This window comes from Chrysemys picta, chromosome 5 (assembly GCF_011386835.1).
Source record: "Chrysemys picta bellii isolate R12L10 chromosome 5, ASM1138683v2, whole genome shotgun sequence".
NCBI classification, from domain to species: Eukaryota; Metazoa; Chordata; order Testudines; family Emydidae; genus Chrysemys; species Chrysemys picta.
This window is the reverse complement of record NC_088795.1, coordinates 52,859,937-52,875,720: the sequence shown is the minus strand read 5'-3', so window position 1 is coordinate 52,875,720 and position 15,784 is coordinate 52,859,937. Positions and strand designations below refer to the sequence as shown.

General features: G+C 43.3%; 1 protein-coding gene across 1 annotated transcript; it reads right to left on the bottom strand.

The window, feature by feature from the left end:
* Positions 1-1,416: 1,416 nt before the first annotated feature.
* Positions 1,417-14,712, bottom strand: RAB33B (RAB33B, member RAS oncogene family). The gene is made up of 2 exons (XM_005284341.5): positions 11,351-14,712; positions 1,417-4,970 (listed from the first exon to the last, which is right to left on the bottom strand). The coding sequence occupies exons 1-2, from the start codon at positions 11,585-11,587 to the stop codon at positions 4,527-4,529; spliced, it is 681 nt and encodes a 226-aa protein (XP_005284398.1). The 5' UTR covers positions 11,588-14,712; the 3' UTR covers positions 1,417-4,526.
* Between the last annotated feature and the right edge of the window lie 1,072 nt (positions 14,713-15,784).

The following is a 15,784-nucleotide window of genomic DNA, read 5'->3' as shown; positions in this document are numbered from 1 at the left end:
AAAATTTGTATCCATGCAGTGGGCTATCCCCAGGATCGCTTTTATCACCGATGTGCTGGTTGGCTGTTGCTCTGCTTCAACACTTGCCCTACTAAATAGCCCCAGTAGATGGTGTCTACTGTTAAGGAGGCCCTGCTGAACTGCTTCCAGGCATCGTCCTTCTCCCTCATCAAGCCTGTTACCAAGCAGACTGTGAAGTATAGGTTGCTCAGCAATGGCTAAACAACCTGGCCAGGGTGCTGAGTCATCAGGTTGGGAAGCGAGGAAGAGAGTAGACAGACCGAGAAGGTTGGAGAACCAACACGGTCTTGGCCAAGCCAGTATAAGACGTATGAGTGTGGCATGGTCTAACTGCAGTTTGAGGACAACCTGAGAGAGATGAGAGTGTGATGGAATACACCCCTATATTCACACCCTACACACTAATGTAATAATCTTTGTGTAAAGGATCATCTGAAAACTCATGGGCTGGTCAGTATTGTCCTGATAAAATATGTGAGGCAACATTGTATTGTGAAGTTATTAGTAACATCATACAGGGGAATCTAACACATGTTCCAAACCCCACAGCCCTGCCCAGGTCGAAGTCAGCAAACAGCTCTGTCCTCAACAAAGGAATGCATGCTTGCCTTAATTTGCATTTAAGCACTAAGCAGTCATCAAGCAGGAAAAGAAAACAAATTAAGTTCAAACGGGGGGAAGATGAGGGGCTGGGAGAAAAGCAGCGGAGAACATCCTTCCACATCCGCTCCCTGACACTTAGTTTTCAGCTAGCAATGCTTTTCAAAGAGGGACTGCAACTATAAAAAGGAGGGGATAAACACCCCAAGATCTCTCCCCACCTGTCGCCTTCTCTGCATGCTAGATGACAAAGGAATCAGCCTTTGAACTCTGGTGGAGGGGTTTGGCCCAAAGAGTTTGGTCAGTAAACTTGCTAGAAGCATGTGGTAAGAAACTGCTTCAATCTAATATCATTCGTTAAGGCAGAAACTAGAAAGCATTTTATCTTTTTTTCTTGTAACTATTTCTGATTGTTATGCCTCATTACTTGTACTCACTTAAAATCTCTCTTTGTAGTTAATAAACTTTTTTAATGTAATACAACATGTTTAAACTGAAGTGTCTAGGTAACTCCATTTAAGGTAATAAGCGGTATATTATTCATTTAAGGGAATAACAGACTAGGCGGACGAGCTGAGATTAGGGTAAATCCATAGATGTCTATTTCATGTAGTGAGAAAGTCACTCTGCAAGGGAGCAGGAAATAGAGGTCCAAGCACTGAAAGTCTCTTTCACCACGTTGCTGTCCAGATCAGTGAAGACTATGGATTCTTTTTTATCTGATTATATTGTAGATACCAACAAATAGCTTCATCATGTCCCCCATATAATACAAATGAAGACCATGGACATTAGTTATGGCAAAGCCAGTTTATTAGGTTGCTGGGATTGTGCCAGTGTTTTTGTTTGTTTATAAAAAAACAGATAAAATAACATTTTATTTTGGTAGGATGAAAATACATATACAAAATATTCAATACCTTTGACATCCTTTCTGTGAGTAGAACATTACTACAGCAAGTCAGGAAGCATACTGGATCCTGAACTCAAGACCACAGTCTCTAGGGCAGGAATATCAAAACATGCTTGGTGCTGAAAAGACTAGATTACATAGCTAAACATTATTTCATGATTCAGGGCCCTTATTTACAAATTGTAAGTAATTTGCTTAAATAAAACTTATGATAGGTTCCCAGCTACTTATTACGGAGAGTTGAACATTTCTATTGTGTCTAGTGATTTACTGCCTTACTTTCAGTCCTCGGATTTTGGAATATTAAAAAATAAAAAAAATTAAGATTAGAAAGTTTGTTGAAATACTTTAATACTATACAAACACTTCAGATCAGTCCTTTGAAAGACGATTAAAGGACATGAGTGAAAAAAAATAAACCCTCCAGGAGGACTGTAAACCATATTTATTTGTAATACTACAAATACATTTAAAATTAATCCCTTCTTAAAGGCCCCTCGTGTTAAAAAGCTGATTATTTCTAGAAGAACTATAAATCAAATTCTCTTTAAGGTCTGAAACAGATAAAAACAGAGTTCCCTTTTTCAAGTATTGCATAAATAAAATTGTCACCAAATTACAAAAATAGTTAGTTGGTTTCAAAATGAAAACAAATCCTAAAACTCCTTAATCCCAATATGATTAGGCCAAACAGATCTTTTTAAACCTAGAATAAAGCCAGTGGATTTTCTCCTTCACAGATGCAGTGTGTAATAGAATAATTACATCCTTTATTACTTTTCATAGTTTGGTTTATACAATTACCTTGATTCAGTTATTTAGTTACTATAATATGACCATCAGGATAATAGTAGACAAAGCTCTAAAATGACCTTTGTGTTTAGTTTCCAGTCAGCATCCTACAATACACATATCGTAAGCAGAGTTCCTCATTTTTAAGTTTTTTCTTTGAACATGTAATAATCAAGCACACTATTGTTAGATCACTGCATATGAATGTTATATGCTGAAGTAAGTTCCTTGGCTTACATTCCCTTTTGATAGAACCATACAGTTATGTGCAATCCAGAATGCTTTTGAATATGAAACATGACCTTCAAACAAGCATACAAAAAACAACTGAAATGAAATGGTTGCAATACCAAGCAAAAGTGAGAGGAAGCGGAGGATTCTAAAAATCCAACCCAGTTCATCTTACTTCTGCAAAAGAACTCTAAGGGGTTACCCAAGCAGGATTTAACCTGAAGATCTATTAGGGAAAATCTGTTTGGAGATGAACAAAATGACATGGTAAGTCTTCTCCATACTTAATTTATATGATTCTGTATTTACACGGTTTAAAGGATTTCCAGTTTCTCTGTTCTTTAAAGAGAATATATCATTCTACTATAATAGTGGGCAAATGGGCATGAATTGAACACTATTTGGAAGTTTGTCACCAAGTTCAATTACAGAACATCTGCCTTCATATTTTTCTGGCAGAGACCAGTTTATTACCATTAAAACATAGTGGCCTTGACATTTTCAAAAGCTAAGGCACAGGTCTGTATGTGACAACTGGGCATTGGAACTAGCACTTTTTCCAAAATACTTTAGTCCATAAAATGCATAATAAGTTTCCTCTTCAAAATTACTCTTTCAGATTATTTTAAAAACAAAACGCAAGTCAGCATTTGTTCCTCTCAACCTGGCTCAAATTTTAGACTACAGGAGTACATTTATTTACCGTGGGATACACAATTCAGAGACAGCATATGTTCTTAAATGATCCAAGTGAAGAAATTTGAATTAGGTTGGAAGTTGTCATGAGAGTTATGGCTGTCGATATTAGCTTGCCATCAGACATGTACAATACACCATAAAATTATGCTACTTTGAGGGGGGAACATGCTGCAGAGTGATGGTTCTAACTCTACAACTATTCAAGTGTTCCGTGGAGCTGAGCTTTTTCCCTGAAATCACAGGAGCAACATGAGCTCATGTGATGTTACTGCATAACAACATTCTCCAAACCCAATTCACTTTCTATGAGAGCAATTTGATTTAACTCTCCTCCCTATTCTGCAGCATATGAGTGCAGGAAATCCTGAATCAAGATTCAGAGTAGCAGCCGTGTCAGTCTGTATCCGCAAAAAGAAGAACAGGAGTACTTGTGGCACCTTAGAGACTAACAAATTTATTAGAGCATAATCAATGAATCAAGATTAGAAATCTGGATCCTCCCTCAAATCCCATCCCTGTGTTCTGACCAAACTATCTTTCATAAGAAGGATGCATGTGGGATAAAAATGTGCAAATTACAAAGAATTTATCACGTTTTAGGCTTTAAATAACTATCTGAGGGCAAGGACAATCTGTAGATTCTCCCCCCCTTTGCCATGTATGAATAGCCAGGATTTGAGGTAGAATGACACACTACTGAGACCAATGGTGTTCCCCCACATTCACATTCTAGGTTGATCTTTATTGATGGCCCTCCTTTCACAGCACACATCTACAGCTATAGCTGCTTTGAGATGCAGTGAAAATGGGTACGTCTTCTGTGTCATTATCCCAGACACCCACAAAACCAACACTTTGCAACACTCATCCTCTACGAGCCAACGATGTGAGTTCTTTGGCTACTCCAAAACAATGGTATAATGCAGGAGAATCAATGAAATGCTAACCAAAAACAAACAACAAAAATAAATAAACTGGATTATTAACCATACCAACAGTGATGGAAATGCTCTCAAGCAGCAAGTAACTTAAGTGAACTTGCTGCATCAAAACTTCATTTGAAAGTCTATTTTTCTGTATATGTACAGTGAAGCTTCAGTAATTGAGCTAGCACAAAGTGCAGAGATACAAGTGTGGCACATCTACACAAGAAAGACACACATTAAAGTGCCAAAGAGATCATACATAATTGATACTAAAAACCTGCCAAGATCATATTTTTAGAGTATTTGCAAACAAGACAAGGTGATAACTGCGTGAACACTGTGATCTAACACCAGCAGGTCATGGCAGGTTTTGGCTCAGGCTTTAAATGTATCTTATCGTTATCTGGGGGTTGACTAAGCATTAATGGCTTGTGGCTCTTCAACTTATGAGCCAGTGTCATAAATATGGCTTCCACATGGTCATTGTCATTGGGGTTTTTAGCAGAGGTTTCAAACAGTGGCATACTGTGAGTATCAGCAAACTTCTGGGCCAAATCCGTAGGCACCTGAATAGCACTTCTCAGGTCACATTTATTTCCAACAAGAATCCGTGGTATATCACTGGCAAGCAAGTGCTGTTTGCATTCTTCTATCCATGATGGCAGACTATGAAAACTGGCAATGTTGGTCATATCATACACAAACACAACAGCGTGTACATTCCTATAGTAGTGCTGCACCATGCTCTTTCTGAAGCGCTCCTGTCCTGCTGTATCCCACAGCTGGATCTAAAAGGGCAAAAAGGAACAGAGAAAACAAAAGCAGAACTGATTTCAATTCATGCTGGTCAATGACATAAATCATTCTGAACTATGAAAACCACATAGATCATCTCTGTATTAGTCATATTGTGAAGTTTAGTTCTTGAAGAAAATTCTATTGCTCTTCACCACAGTTTTTGAAGGTTACAAAATGTTATGTAAATACTGCTTTCAGAGCCACCTGTTCATAATTAAAGATATGAAAAAATTAGTGTTGTGTTTAGCTTGATCACCACTATAGATTTCTGTAAGAGTTTACTGACACTGATATTTTGTAAAATCTTACACCAAAGAATATTGAAATCTGCAGTAATAAAAGCCTTTTTTTTGAAGCCGCAACAAATATACATCTCTCAGCACACTCGTTATTTTGCTGAAGAGTTTTTCTTCCGCACCGATAGTGCTGAGCTGGTCAGAGGATAGAGCTCTGCATCAGACATACTTCCACACCTACTATTTTTTCAATAACTGAATACGGTAACATTTTCAAGGTATGGCCTTCAGGAGATTTGGGGGTTTCAGAGTTAGGCATGCATAAAGCAAAGTTATTCACAATGGCAGATAATTGTATAGCTTGACTAGTTAACTATAAATGTGTCATTTCCCTCGCCCTCTTATTTTTTTTTTTTTTTATTAAACATTTGTCAATAGTGTGCATAAAGAAAAGAAAGTAGAGAAACTGAACTTTGGAACAAGTTCCCACCATGTCTATCCACACTGAAAGTGGACTTCCTCTGTGCTCTATAATTTAATTTTGGTCAACATCAGGAGATCAAATTGGTCTATTATTTTTTCTTCCTTTAACTTCTCAGAAGTTCCTCTGGAAAAACTACTTCTTCCAGCATAAAAACAGATTTTCTATTTTTAACCTTGTTTGTTTACTTTGTCCACTTGACAACACTTTTTTAAGATGTGTTTCTTGTTTGCAAACGTTTTTCACATCTCAATAAGGGAAAGTAATATTTTCAAAATAAGATGATATAACCATAAACTTTGGCAGGGATTGATTAAGGTGCAGGTGTAGTAGTGGAAACTAATTTTTTTTTAATTGACTAGGTTTTATATGTGCATCCCTTTAAGTATCTTTAGTTTACACAGCATTTCTTTATAAAAATGCCCATAAATTTTTTTTTTTTTTTTTTTTTTTTTTTTTTTTTTTTACAACTAAGAGTCTGGTTGTGCAGGAACTAGGACTCTTAAGAGGTCAATGGCACTTGACTTTCAGACTCACTACAAAGCTATGAGATGCAGTATATGGAATAATAATTTATGCTGTCGCTAATAAAAAATGTCCAGTTTAAATTTATTATTTAAGTTACTTATAATAAAACTGTACATGGTACCATATGCTTTAGCTATGGGAACATACAGCTTTGGGACGACTGGACTGAGCATAAATGAGAGATCACTGATATCTCTCACATTTTATGCTGTTACTTCAGTGTTTCTCTTAACTTCTTTCCTGATATATGCAGAGTATTCTTGAAAAGGAGCCTATTATTGCAATTAACACCTGAATTAAATGCAAGAAAGCTATTTTAAAAAATTATTTCACATTCCTTCTCCCTCCACTTCCCAATTATGATAGTGATTTGCCATTAAAGCTCAGAGAAAGAACATGGGTCCCTGCAGACTCAAGAATCCTCTTCTGAAAGAAACTGGATGAATCACGAGATTAGGCTATCAACTTTACACCTCTAATACACTAGTTTAAATCTAAACCAGGCTAGTGGTGACCAAGAAGTTGTAGTCATCTGAATAGACATCCTACACAAGTTGGCATGTTAAGTCCATTTCCTAAAGAAAAAGTACCAGCATCATTATAGGCAGATGAGGTTGCCCAACACTTTCCATTAGGAGACTCTGTAGCTACTTATAACTTTGCCAAATTTTAGCTAATAGGGCTGAAATTTTCCATGCCAGGTGGCTCAGGCTGAACTTTCTGAAGTTTCAACTAAAACTGTTCAAGCTGTTTCTGAGAAAGAGATTAGTGAAAAATATTTTGTCCATGTTACAAAATAAAAATCTTACAACTGTTCCATTGAGAAGCACTATTACCTCCATGCTTTGTAACAGAAACTTGAAATTTGGGGGAAGGGCTTCTGTGTGCATTTTGCCATTTCTGGAAATTCACATAAAATTGGCCAAGTTATAAACCTCCAAAAAAATTCCAAGCAGCACATGCTCAGTAGAGATTAGTAAGAGCTTTGCTGCTCAATTCTTCCAAGATTCCACCTGCTCTGAGCATGTTCCATCCCCACAGTGCAACAGAGAACATTCCCCTGGGCTACAGGGGTTGAATAGGACTGCCCCTGAAACTACTTCTCCCCACTTCCATTGTAGTAAGCAGGCACCAGGAGCAGCAGACTCCTTGCTGTCAATTCTCTCACGCTGGCACCAAGGAAGTGTGAGAAGGACACCCCCTGACTCAAATGCAAAGGGGTAAGGCGGCTGCACTGCTCTTGCCAAAGCTATACCTGTTTTGTGACTAAATACAACTGGATACCTAAATTAGGCACCTAAATAATTTTTTTTCACTACAATTAAAGGACTTCAGTCTGGCATCCCTCTCTAACACAAAGTTCACTAAATAACAGAACAGGGAGGGGATTCTCAGCTGAAGTCAATGGAGTAATGACAATCCACACCAGCTGAGGACCCACCCTGTTCTCTTACCCTTCATTTTTCCCAGAGGCTGGTTCAGAAGAAGCTATTTTTACTGGATATTTCTCATCTTTCCTGGGATCTGATTCTAGAGATTTGGCAAGAAAGCCTGAAAAGCCAAGAGATTTATGGAGGGTTTTAATAATGGCAGGTAAAACAGAGTTCCTATGCAGGGACAGAGTATGGCTGAAGAGTTACAGAACAGCTTTATGATACACTATTAGAACACTAGATTTTAAAACTGACTTATTTACTTGGGCACTTGCAGAACTTGGAGAAACTCTCCCCAAAAAAGTGGAGATTACAAAAACTATACTAAGTGATAAGAAAGTGACAGTGAAGATTTGGAGCAAAGAGGAGACCCAGAGCATTATTACTGTTTGCTGATGCATTAGAAAAGGGGGGAGGGGGGGAAACAGTTTTATGAGAAGCTGCAATTTAAGGACAGTTTGTTTACTTGCAACTATTTAGACTGTGGACCTGAAATCTATTAATTTACAATTATTTTTTAATATATATTCTTGATATGTTAAATCATGAAGCAGATAAGTGGCTTTCTGCATCTCTCTAGTGCTGCACAAAGTTTTTCACTTTTTATATATGCATTTCTTCTGTTAGCCAGCCAACTCTTATAGACACCCCAGTATTTATATGAGATTCTGCAGACTGTACTCTGAGTGCTTTTTGTACTTTCCCCCTCCCTGGCTCCTCACAAACACAGCACAGATGATAAAACACACTTTGAAAAATGCATATTGGTGGACTGACATTGAGACTATGATTCCATCATAATTTAAATAAACTGTCCATCAAGGGGTTGCGTTTTTGTTCAAAGTATAATGCAGCCAAGACCCCTTTTGGGCATTATATCTGAGGCAAAAAAATCAACAACATGATAAAACTATTGAAGCTGAGGGATAGGTATTTAAACAATATGCTGACTTAACACCCTCCCCCCAAAGCTAAACTAAAGAGACTTGGAGTTGAATTAGATGGGATGAGTATTCTTAAAAAAGGCTTCTTCACCATGAACAATTTGTATGCATTATTTACACCAACTAAAAATATATAAATGGCCTTTTGATTAAGACAGTTCATGTATTTCTCTGCACCTCATTTTGCTTTGCAAATCAGTGAATCATGCTCTAAGGCATGGGATATGATTTATGGGATTTCCTCCTTTTTATTTCATTTGTGTCATTATTTACCTCAATTAAATAAAAAGAGTTAAGACAATGGGTTTCGATTGCTCAAATCATATAGACGAGAAGTTAAAATTCAGAAGATCTTCATTTTCTGAGATAGCTTTAGTGCATATATCACATCTAATCCCTGCTGCTTCAAAAAGACCTAAAAGTAATCAAGTCATTAGTCTACAATACAAATGTAACATGAACACTGGCTGCCCCTGTATTTTTTTTTTTTTTTAATTCCCAGGTAAGAAAATCCTGTAGAAAAGAACTGTGCCTGTGTTACTACCAATGACACAGCATTTCCACAGCTGCAGGGGAAGTGCTCTGTGCATGAGTAGACTGAAAAAGACCAACGATCCAGCTACCTGGAGGAGAGGAGAACAGCAGCAGAGAGGAACGGGAAACTAATACATAAACCCTTCCAGAGTAACAAGGGAAGAACTCTATTTTTAGCAGCTCATCTAGGGCGCAGCAAGTACAGCAGCCATGCCTACTCTAGGAGAGCTCTGCAAAACACTCCTGCTGTGAAATAGCTTATACCAGTAAAGCTGTGCTTTTACCAGCATAGCCTACTTCCCCCCAAGTGAAACAAGCTATAATGGTAAAAGCACAGTTTTGCTGTTACAACTGTCTCTGCACTAGAGGCTTTTGCCAGCATGGCTACTTTCAGTCAGAGAGACTGACCTGCTGGCATGACTATAAATCTGTAGTGTAGACATGGCCTAATAGATTGATTAGGCTCATCAGTTTCCCTCTCTGCTACTCCAGCAGGCATTGCTTGAGAGGTGTTACCACCATATACAAGAAAATAAGTGGGCAGGAGCCAGAAAACAGAGAAACGGGTTGAGGTTAGGTAATAAAAAAAAAAGAAAAAAGAAATATAAGAAGTTGGGGTCCTATGGATGTGTACAGTATGATTGCACATGGCACCCTTCCTGCATGTGGCAATCCCTTGCCAGAACACTGGGACTCATCATAGCAAGTGGAAAAGACTTAATTAGAACAGATCATCATATAGCTTCATGGGAATGGGATGAATGGAAGGAGTCTCCTGATTAAGAAGGTGGAGGACTGAAGGAACTGGTGTCCCCTGCCTCCCTTAAAAAAAAAAAAAAATACTGTAATGCTATGGCCCTATGACCTACTAGAAGCATCTCAGAATTGAAGACCAGGCTGGATCCCCCACATTTCCTCAGCACCTATGAATACCTTATCAACTGTAAACACATCCACCACTTTCATGGTACTGGGCGGGGCAGGGGGGAGGAGATGAGGGAGATTCAGAAGTGAGAGATGTGATCTAGCTATGCAACCTGCCACATTCCAATGCTCAATTTCCCTCCTTCCTGCCCCTAGCAGTGTGACAATCTGAATGAAGTACATTGAAGTACATCTGTCATTGAAGAACATTACATTCTTTGATTGTTAAAAACTGAACACCTTAAGTTAACATGTAAAATAGCCACAGTATCTCACACCTCTCCACTGTCTTGTTCTTAGCTACATCCCTCATTTTCTGATATATAATATTTGTAGAGTTCTCACTGCTATTAAATTGTTTGTATCAGAAATGATAAATCTTGAAACTGACACTAGATATAAAGTGTCCCAATAAACAGAATCTTGCCTTCTCCCCCCTCCTGAACATCACCTTTGGGATTTATGTGTGCATTACAAAAGAAGCTTAATTTGGGAAACATTTCAGACCACTGCCAGAATAACTTGACAGCCTAGGCCCAAATGCACATTCCAGAACAGTGGCACATACCCACATGGCATGAATGTTTGCATTGTACAAGGAAGATTGGTGGTGCTACACAGAAATATGGCATCACTGTTAACATGCATCTAAAGCAAAGTCACAGTAAAAACTGACATCTCCCTCAGTAGATGAGTTTGGAAATCAAGACACTTTTTAAAAGGGCTAGTTTTGACCAGTCAGAGGCCAAGCTAAGGGGTTGTCAGTTTAGTTACACCAGTGCACGTTTTCTAATACTGACAAGGGATTGTGCACAAACCACAATGATCGGACTTCTATAATATGGTCCCCTGATGTTTTGAAATTGAGATATGACCTGAAGGGACTACAGATCCCAGCATGCAAGAGTCCAGCTTTAACTAAGGGGCTGTCATGCCGCCTACACTGGGCTCCCTAACCTGCTCAGGCAGCCCCTTTGCACCGAAGGACGGCACCTCCTATTTATCCTATTAGACAATCGGCCCGGCGGCACAAGGACCCCCGGGCAGCCGCATTCACCCGCCGGGCGCCGACAGCCCAGAGGGCAGCACGGGGGGTCGGATGGCCCTGAAGCCCCCACGCCAGGAGGGAGACGCTGCCGCGGGGGTGTCAGGGCCGGAGGGGGAGCGGGCGGGGCGGGGCCGGGCCCATGCTGGGGCAGGACGGGGAGGTCACGGCGGCAGGAGGGCCCGGGTGTTCGTGCAGAGCCGAGCACAGCAGGGCCGCTCCCCCCCCCAGGGGCCCGGCGGTACCTTGATGCGCTCCCCGTCGATGGTGACGGCGCGCTCGCGGAAGTCCACGCCGATGGTGGCCTCCGTGCGCTCCGGGAAGCGGCCCGCGCAGAAGCGGTAGGTCAGGCAGGTTTTGCCGACGTTCGAGTCCCCGATCACAATGATCTTGAAGATGCGGGAGCGCGCAGGGGGCAGCCCCCCAGGGCCCGCACCGGAGTAGCTCAGCTCCAGCGAGGACTCCAGATCGGCTGCCTCCATCCTCCTCCCGGGGGCCCGGATGGAACGGTTCGGGGCCTGAGCCCCCTCCCTCGCGCGCGCTGCCGTGCGCGCGCCCACCCGTTAGCCTCACGGGCGCGCGCTCATTGCAGCGGCAGCCGCTCAACCGCCCTCACCTCGCTGCCGCGACAGGCCAAGGATCGGAGTAACAACGCCCGCCCCTGCCACGTACGGTGATTTGCCCTACTCCCTCCTAGGGCAGGTTAAACCTCTGATTGGTGGAGATTAGGAGACTTCCCGCGAGAATCTCCCTCGGTAGTCGCAGCACCGTTGTATTAGAAATATCGCGAGAAGTGGGATTAGGAGGGGGGCGGTGCTGGAGTAACGACGCAAACAGCTCTCGCTCCCAATTCCCTACTTTGGGTGTACTGAGCATGCTCACCCGAACTGAGCATGCCCAGTAACCTTCGCTGTAGCCACTGCCCTCTCTCGGCCCTTACTTCTGCTTACGATTTGCTGCCTCCTCTTTGGAGGGGTTTAAAAGGGTTAACGGGGCAAATCGCAGCGGGGGGGCGGTAGCAAGTAGCCCAGATGGTCACGTTGCTGGCAGAAACGGCACCCAGTTGCAAAACGGGAGGGTTTCTATACGTGTCATCACATCTTTGACTGAAGTTTTCCAACCCTGATGTTCTGTGATCTATATTGCCAGCTAAACCTCTCCAGTCATGACTGGATAGCAATTGGGATGGGGGGTAATAGGTGCCTATATAAGAAAAAGCCCCAAATATCAGGACTGTCACTATAAAATCGGGACATCTGGTCACCGTAGTTGAAAGGGACAGTGAGACCCATCCTGCCCTGTGAATGTGAATTAGGCTCAGCAAGGGTAGACACACCACGTGGTAGAGCATGAGGTTGGGGGGCACTGTGAATCAGTAACCTTCCCTTCCCCCCCTTAAAAACAACAGGCAGTACTTTTTAAATATTACATGTCACTGATAATGGCAAGATAACTTTAAAACATTTCCCCCTACCTTTGGCTACTTTTCATCTGTAATCTGCGTATGGGTTTTTTTTATAGCTGAAACAGTAGTTTTTGTAAAAAGTAACATATTCAGAAATTATACATATTTCAAAGTGACTGTGATTAATCTCTGGCCCCTGTTTAGTCCAGCTTTTAAGAATTTGCCCTAAGGCCTGATCTACACTAGGGTTACCATACGTCCAGATTTCCCCGGACATGTCCGGCTTTTTGGTACTCAAATCCCCGTCCGGGGGGAATTGCCAAAAAGCCGGACATGTCCGGGGAAATAGGGAGGCAGCATAAGCCAGGGCCTGCCCGGCCCCAGCACGATCCGCCGGTGTAGCGAGTGGTCCGCAGCGCAGTCCAGCCTCCTGGCTACATTGTAGCGAGCTCGGGCGGGGGAAGGGGGGGGCGCAGCCACAGAAGGCGGCGAAGGGGCTGCCCTCAGAGGCCGGGCGGACTGCACGCCCCAGCCGAGCCCGCAGGACCACGGGGAGGCCGGGCCCAGCCAGCGGCTCAGGCTTCCCTCACGGGCGGGGACTCCCTGGCCACTGGGGGACCCTTCCTGCGGCCCTGTCACCCCACGCGGGAGGAAGGAGGCTGCGACGCAGGGCAGGGAGTGCGGCGTGTGCTGGGGCTGCAGGGACCCGCGCTGACCCGGTCGCCGCTGAGCATCCGAAGCAGGGCGAGGAGGAGCAGGGCAGGGGGCGCAGAGGCTGCAGGGGCGGGAGGGGTGCAGGGGGCTGCAGGGTGAATGGGGAGTAGGGGGCACAGGCTGCAGGTGCGGGGGGGTGCAGGGGCTGCAGGGTGAGTGGGGAGCAGGGGGCACAGAGGCTGCAGGGGCAGGGGGGTGCAGAGGCTGCAGGGCGAGGAGGAGCAGGGCAGGCAGGGGGCGCAGGGGCTGCAGGGCGAGGAGGAGCAGGGGGGCAGGGCAGGCGGTGGGGTGCAGAGGCTGCAGGGCGAGGAAGAGCAGGGCAGGCAGGGGCATAGAGGCTGCAGGGGCAGGGGGGTGCAGGGGCAGGGCAGGCGGGGGGCACAGAGTCTTCGGGGGGGGTGCAGGGGCTGCAGGGCCAGTGGGGAGCAGGGGGCCCAGAAGCTGCAGGGGCGGGGGGGGTGCAGGGGCTGCAGGGCCAGTGGGGAGCAGGGAAGCACTTGGCAACCCGCAACCAAGATCAGAGTGGGAAGGAGGAGGGGGAATGTGGGGGTGCTCAGAGGAGGGGGCAGAGTTGGGGCAGGGACTTTGGGGAAGGGGTTGGAATGGGGGCTGGGAAGGGGCGGAGTTGGGGCGGGACCAGGGGTGGGACTGGGTCCCCGTGGAGTGTCCTCTTTTTTAAATGTTTGAATATGGTAACCCTAATCTACACAACAAAGTTAGGTCCAGATAAGCTGCCTTGCGTCGACCTAATTGTGCACTTAAATTTGTCTCCTGCCAGTGTAAGTGGCCCGTTGCGCCAACAGTGCACCACCTCTCCAGGCAGCACTGAACCAAAGTTTATGAGGTCGACCCATCTTGCTTGTAGAGACTGTGTTACCTATGGACCTTAATAGTCCTCCAGCAACTGTCCTACAATGCCCTACTCTGACCACTCTGGTCACCATTGTGAACTCCACTTGTTAGACCAGGGGTTGGCAACCTTTCAGAAGTGGTGTGCCGAGTCTTCATTTATTCACTCTAATTTAAGGTTTTGCGTGCCAGTAATACATTTTAATGTTTTTAGAAAGTCTCTTTCTATAACTCTATAATATGTAACTAAGCTATTGTTGTATGTAAAGTAAATAAGGTTTTTAAAATTTTTAAGAAGCTTCATTTAAAATTAAATTAAAATGCAGAGCCCCCCGGACCGGTGGCCAGGATCCGGGCAGTGTGAGTGCCACTGAAAATCAGCTCGCGTGCCGCCTTCAGCACGAGTGCCATAGGTTGCCTACCCCTGTGTTAGACCCTCAACAGAGGTCTCCCTGTTCTCAAACTTTTGTACTGGTGACCCCTTTCACGTAGCAAGCCTCCGAGTGCGACCCCCCCTTATAAATTAAAAACACTTTTTTATATATTTAACACCCTTATAAATGCTGGAGGCAAAGCAGGGTTTGGGGTGGAGGCTGGCAGCTCGCGACCCCCGTGTAATAACCTCATGACCCCCTGAGGGTTCCTAACCCCCAGTTTGAGAACCTCTGCATTAGGGTTTATTTTTAACAACATTTTCCACAATAATTCCATGATTCAGCATTTCTGCTGACACTAGTCCACACCTATCGAGTCATATGCAATCAGAACAAGTCTCTCTCAAGTAGGCCTGAATCTCAGGCTGAAATTCTCCCAGGCCTGAGTTAGCTTTGAGGCAGTCAGTGTGGTATCATGGCATTGCTGACATTTTGTCAACACTGTGTATGGGCAGAAGGGGGAAGGTAGAGCTTGACATTAAAGTCTCACAAAGTGGCACTTGTGTGTTCGCCTGTCATCTTCTATAACAAATGAGATAACAACAAGTTCATTGTGGTAGAGATACGTTTGGGCCTAAAATGAGTGACATATTTCATAATGAGATGAGAAGCAGGCCATTGTCTATTAGCAGATGCTTGAGGTACCCCAGTTCCTCGAGCATAGGAGGGGGGTATTATGTAGACATCAAGTACATACAAACTCCATCTGTAAAAACTGCAAAGAAAATTACCACACTAAGAAGTAAAATATTATTGTGGCAAAGGCGGTAGAGAAATGAAACCGTTTTAAAATATTTGACCTACCCTACACAGAATCCTGCACAGGTATTTGGGTAAGATGCTTACACATTAATTGCCACACTGGCATCCCCCTGTCATTATCTGATTGGAGAATTTGGATAAGGGGAGTGTGGCTGGACATTGGCTCTGACTGTACAGTTGCTTAGCAGGTTGAGTGGAAGTGGCTTTAAATGACACCTCCCCTTCCCTAAGTGACAGACTAAACTCAATGCATTTGGGATAGAAATAAGGTACAAAGACTAACAACTGAGAAAAGCAGTATAAAAAGAGCAGTAAGAGAAGGTGAGTTACAGAACATGAAGGCGGAAACATTTAGCTGACGTTCAAAAATTCTGTAGATAAGTTTTGTTGCTGCTTTTATTTTTATATTTATTTAATGGTGAATAGGAACAGTGTAGATACTGCACATAAAAAACATCCTAGGTCTGGCTGTGTCTCATTTCTCTCATGTTGAGGAATTGATCTTCTCCTGCAAT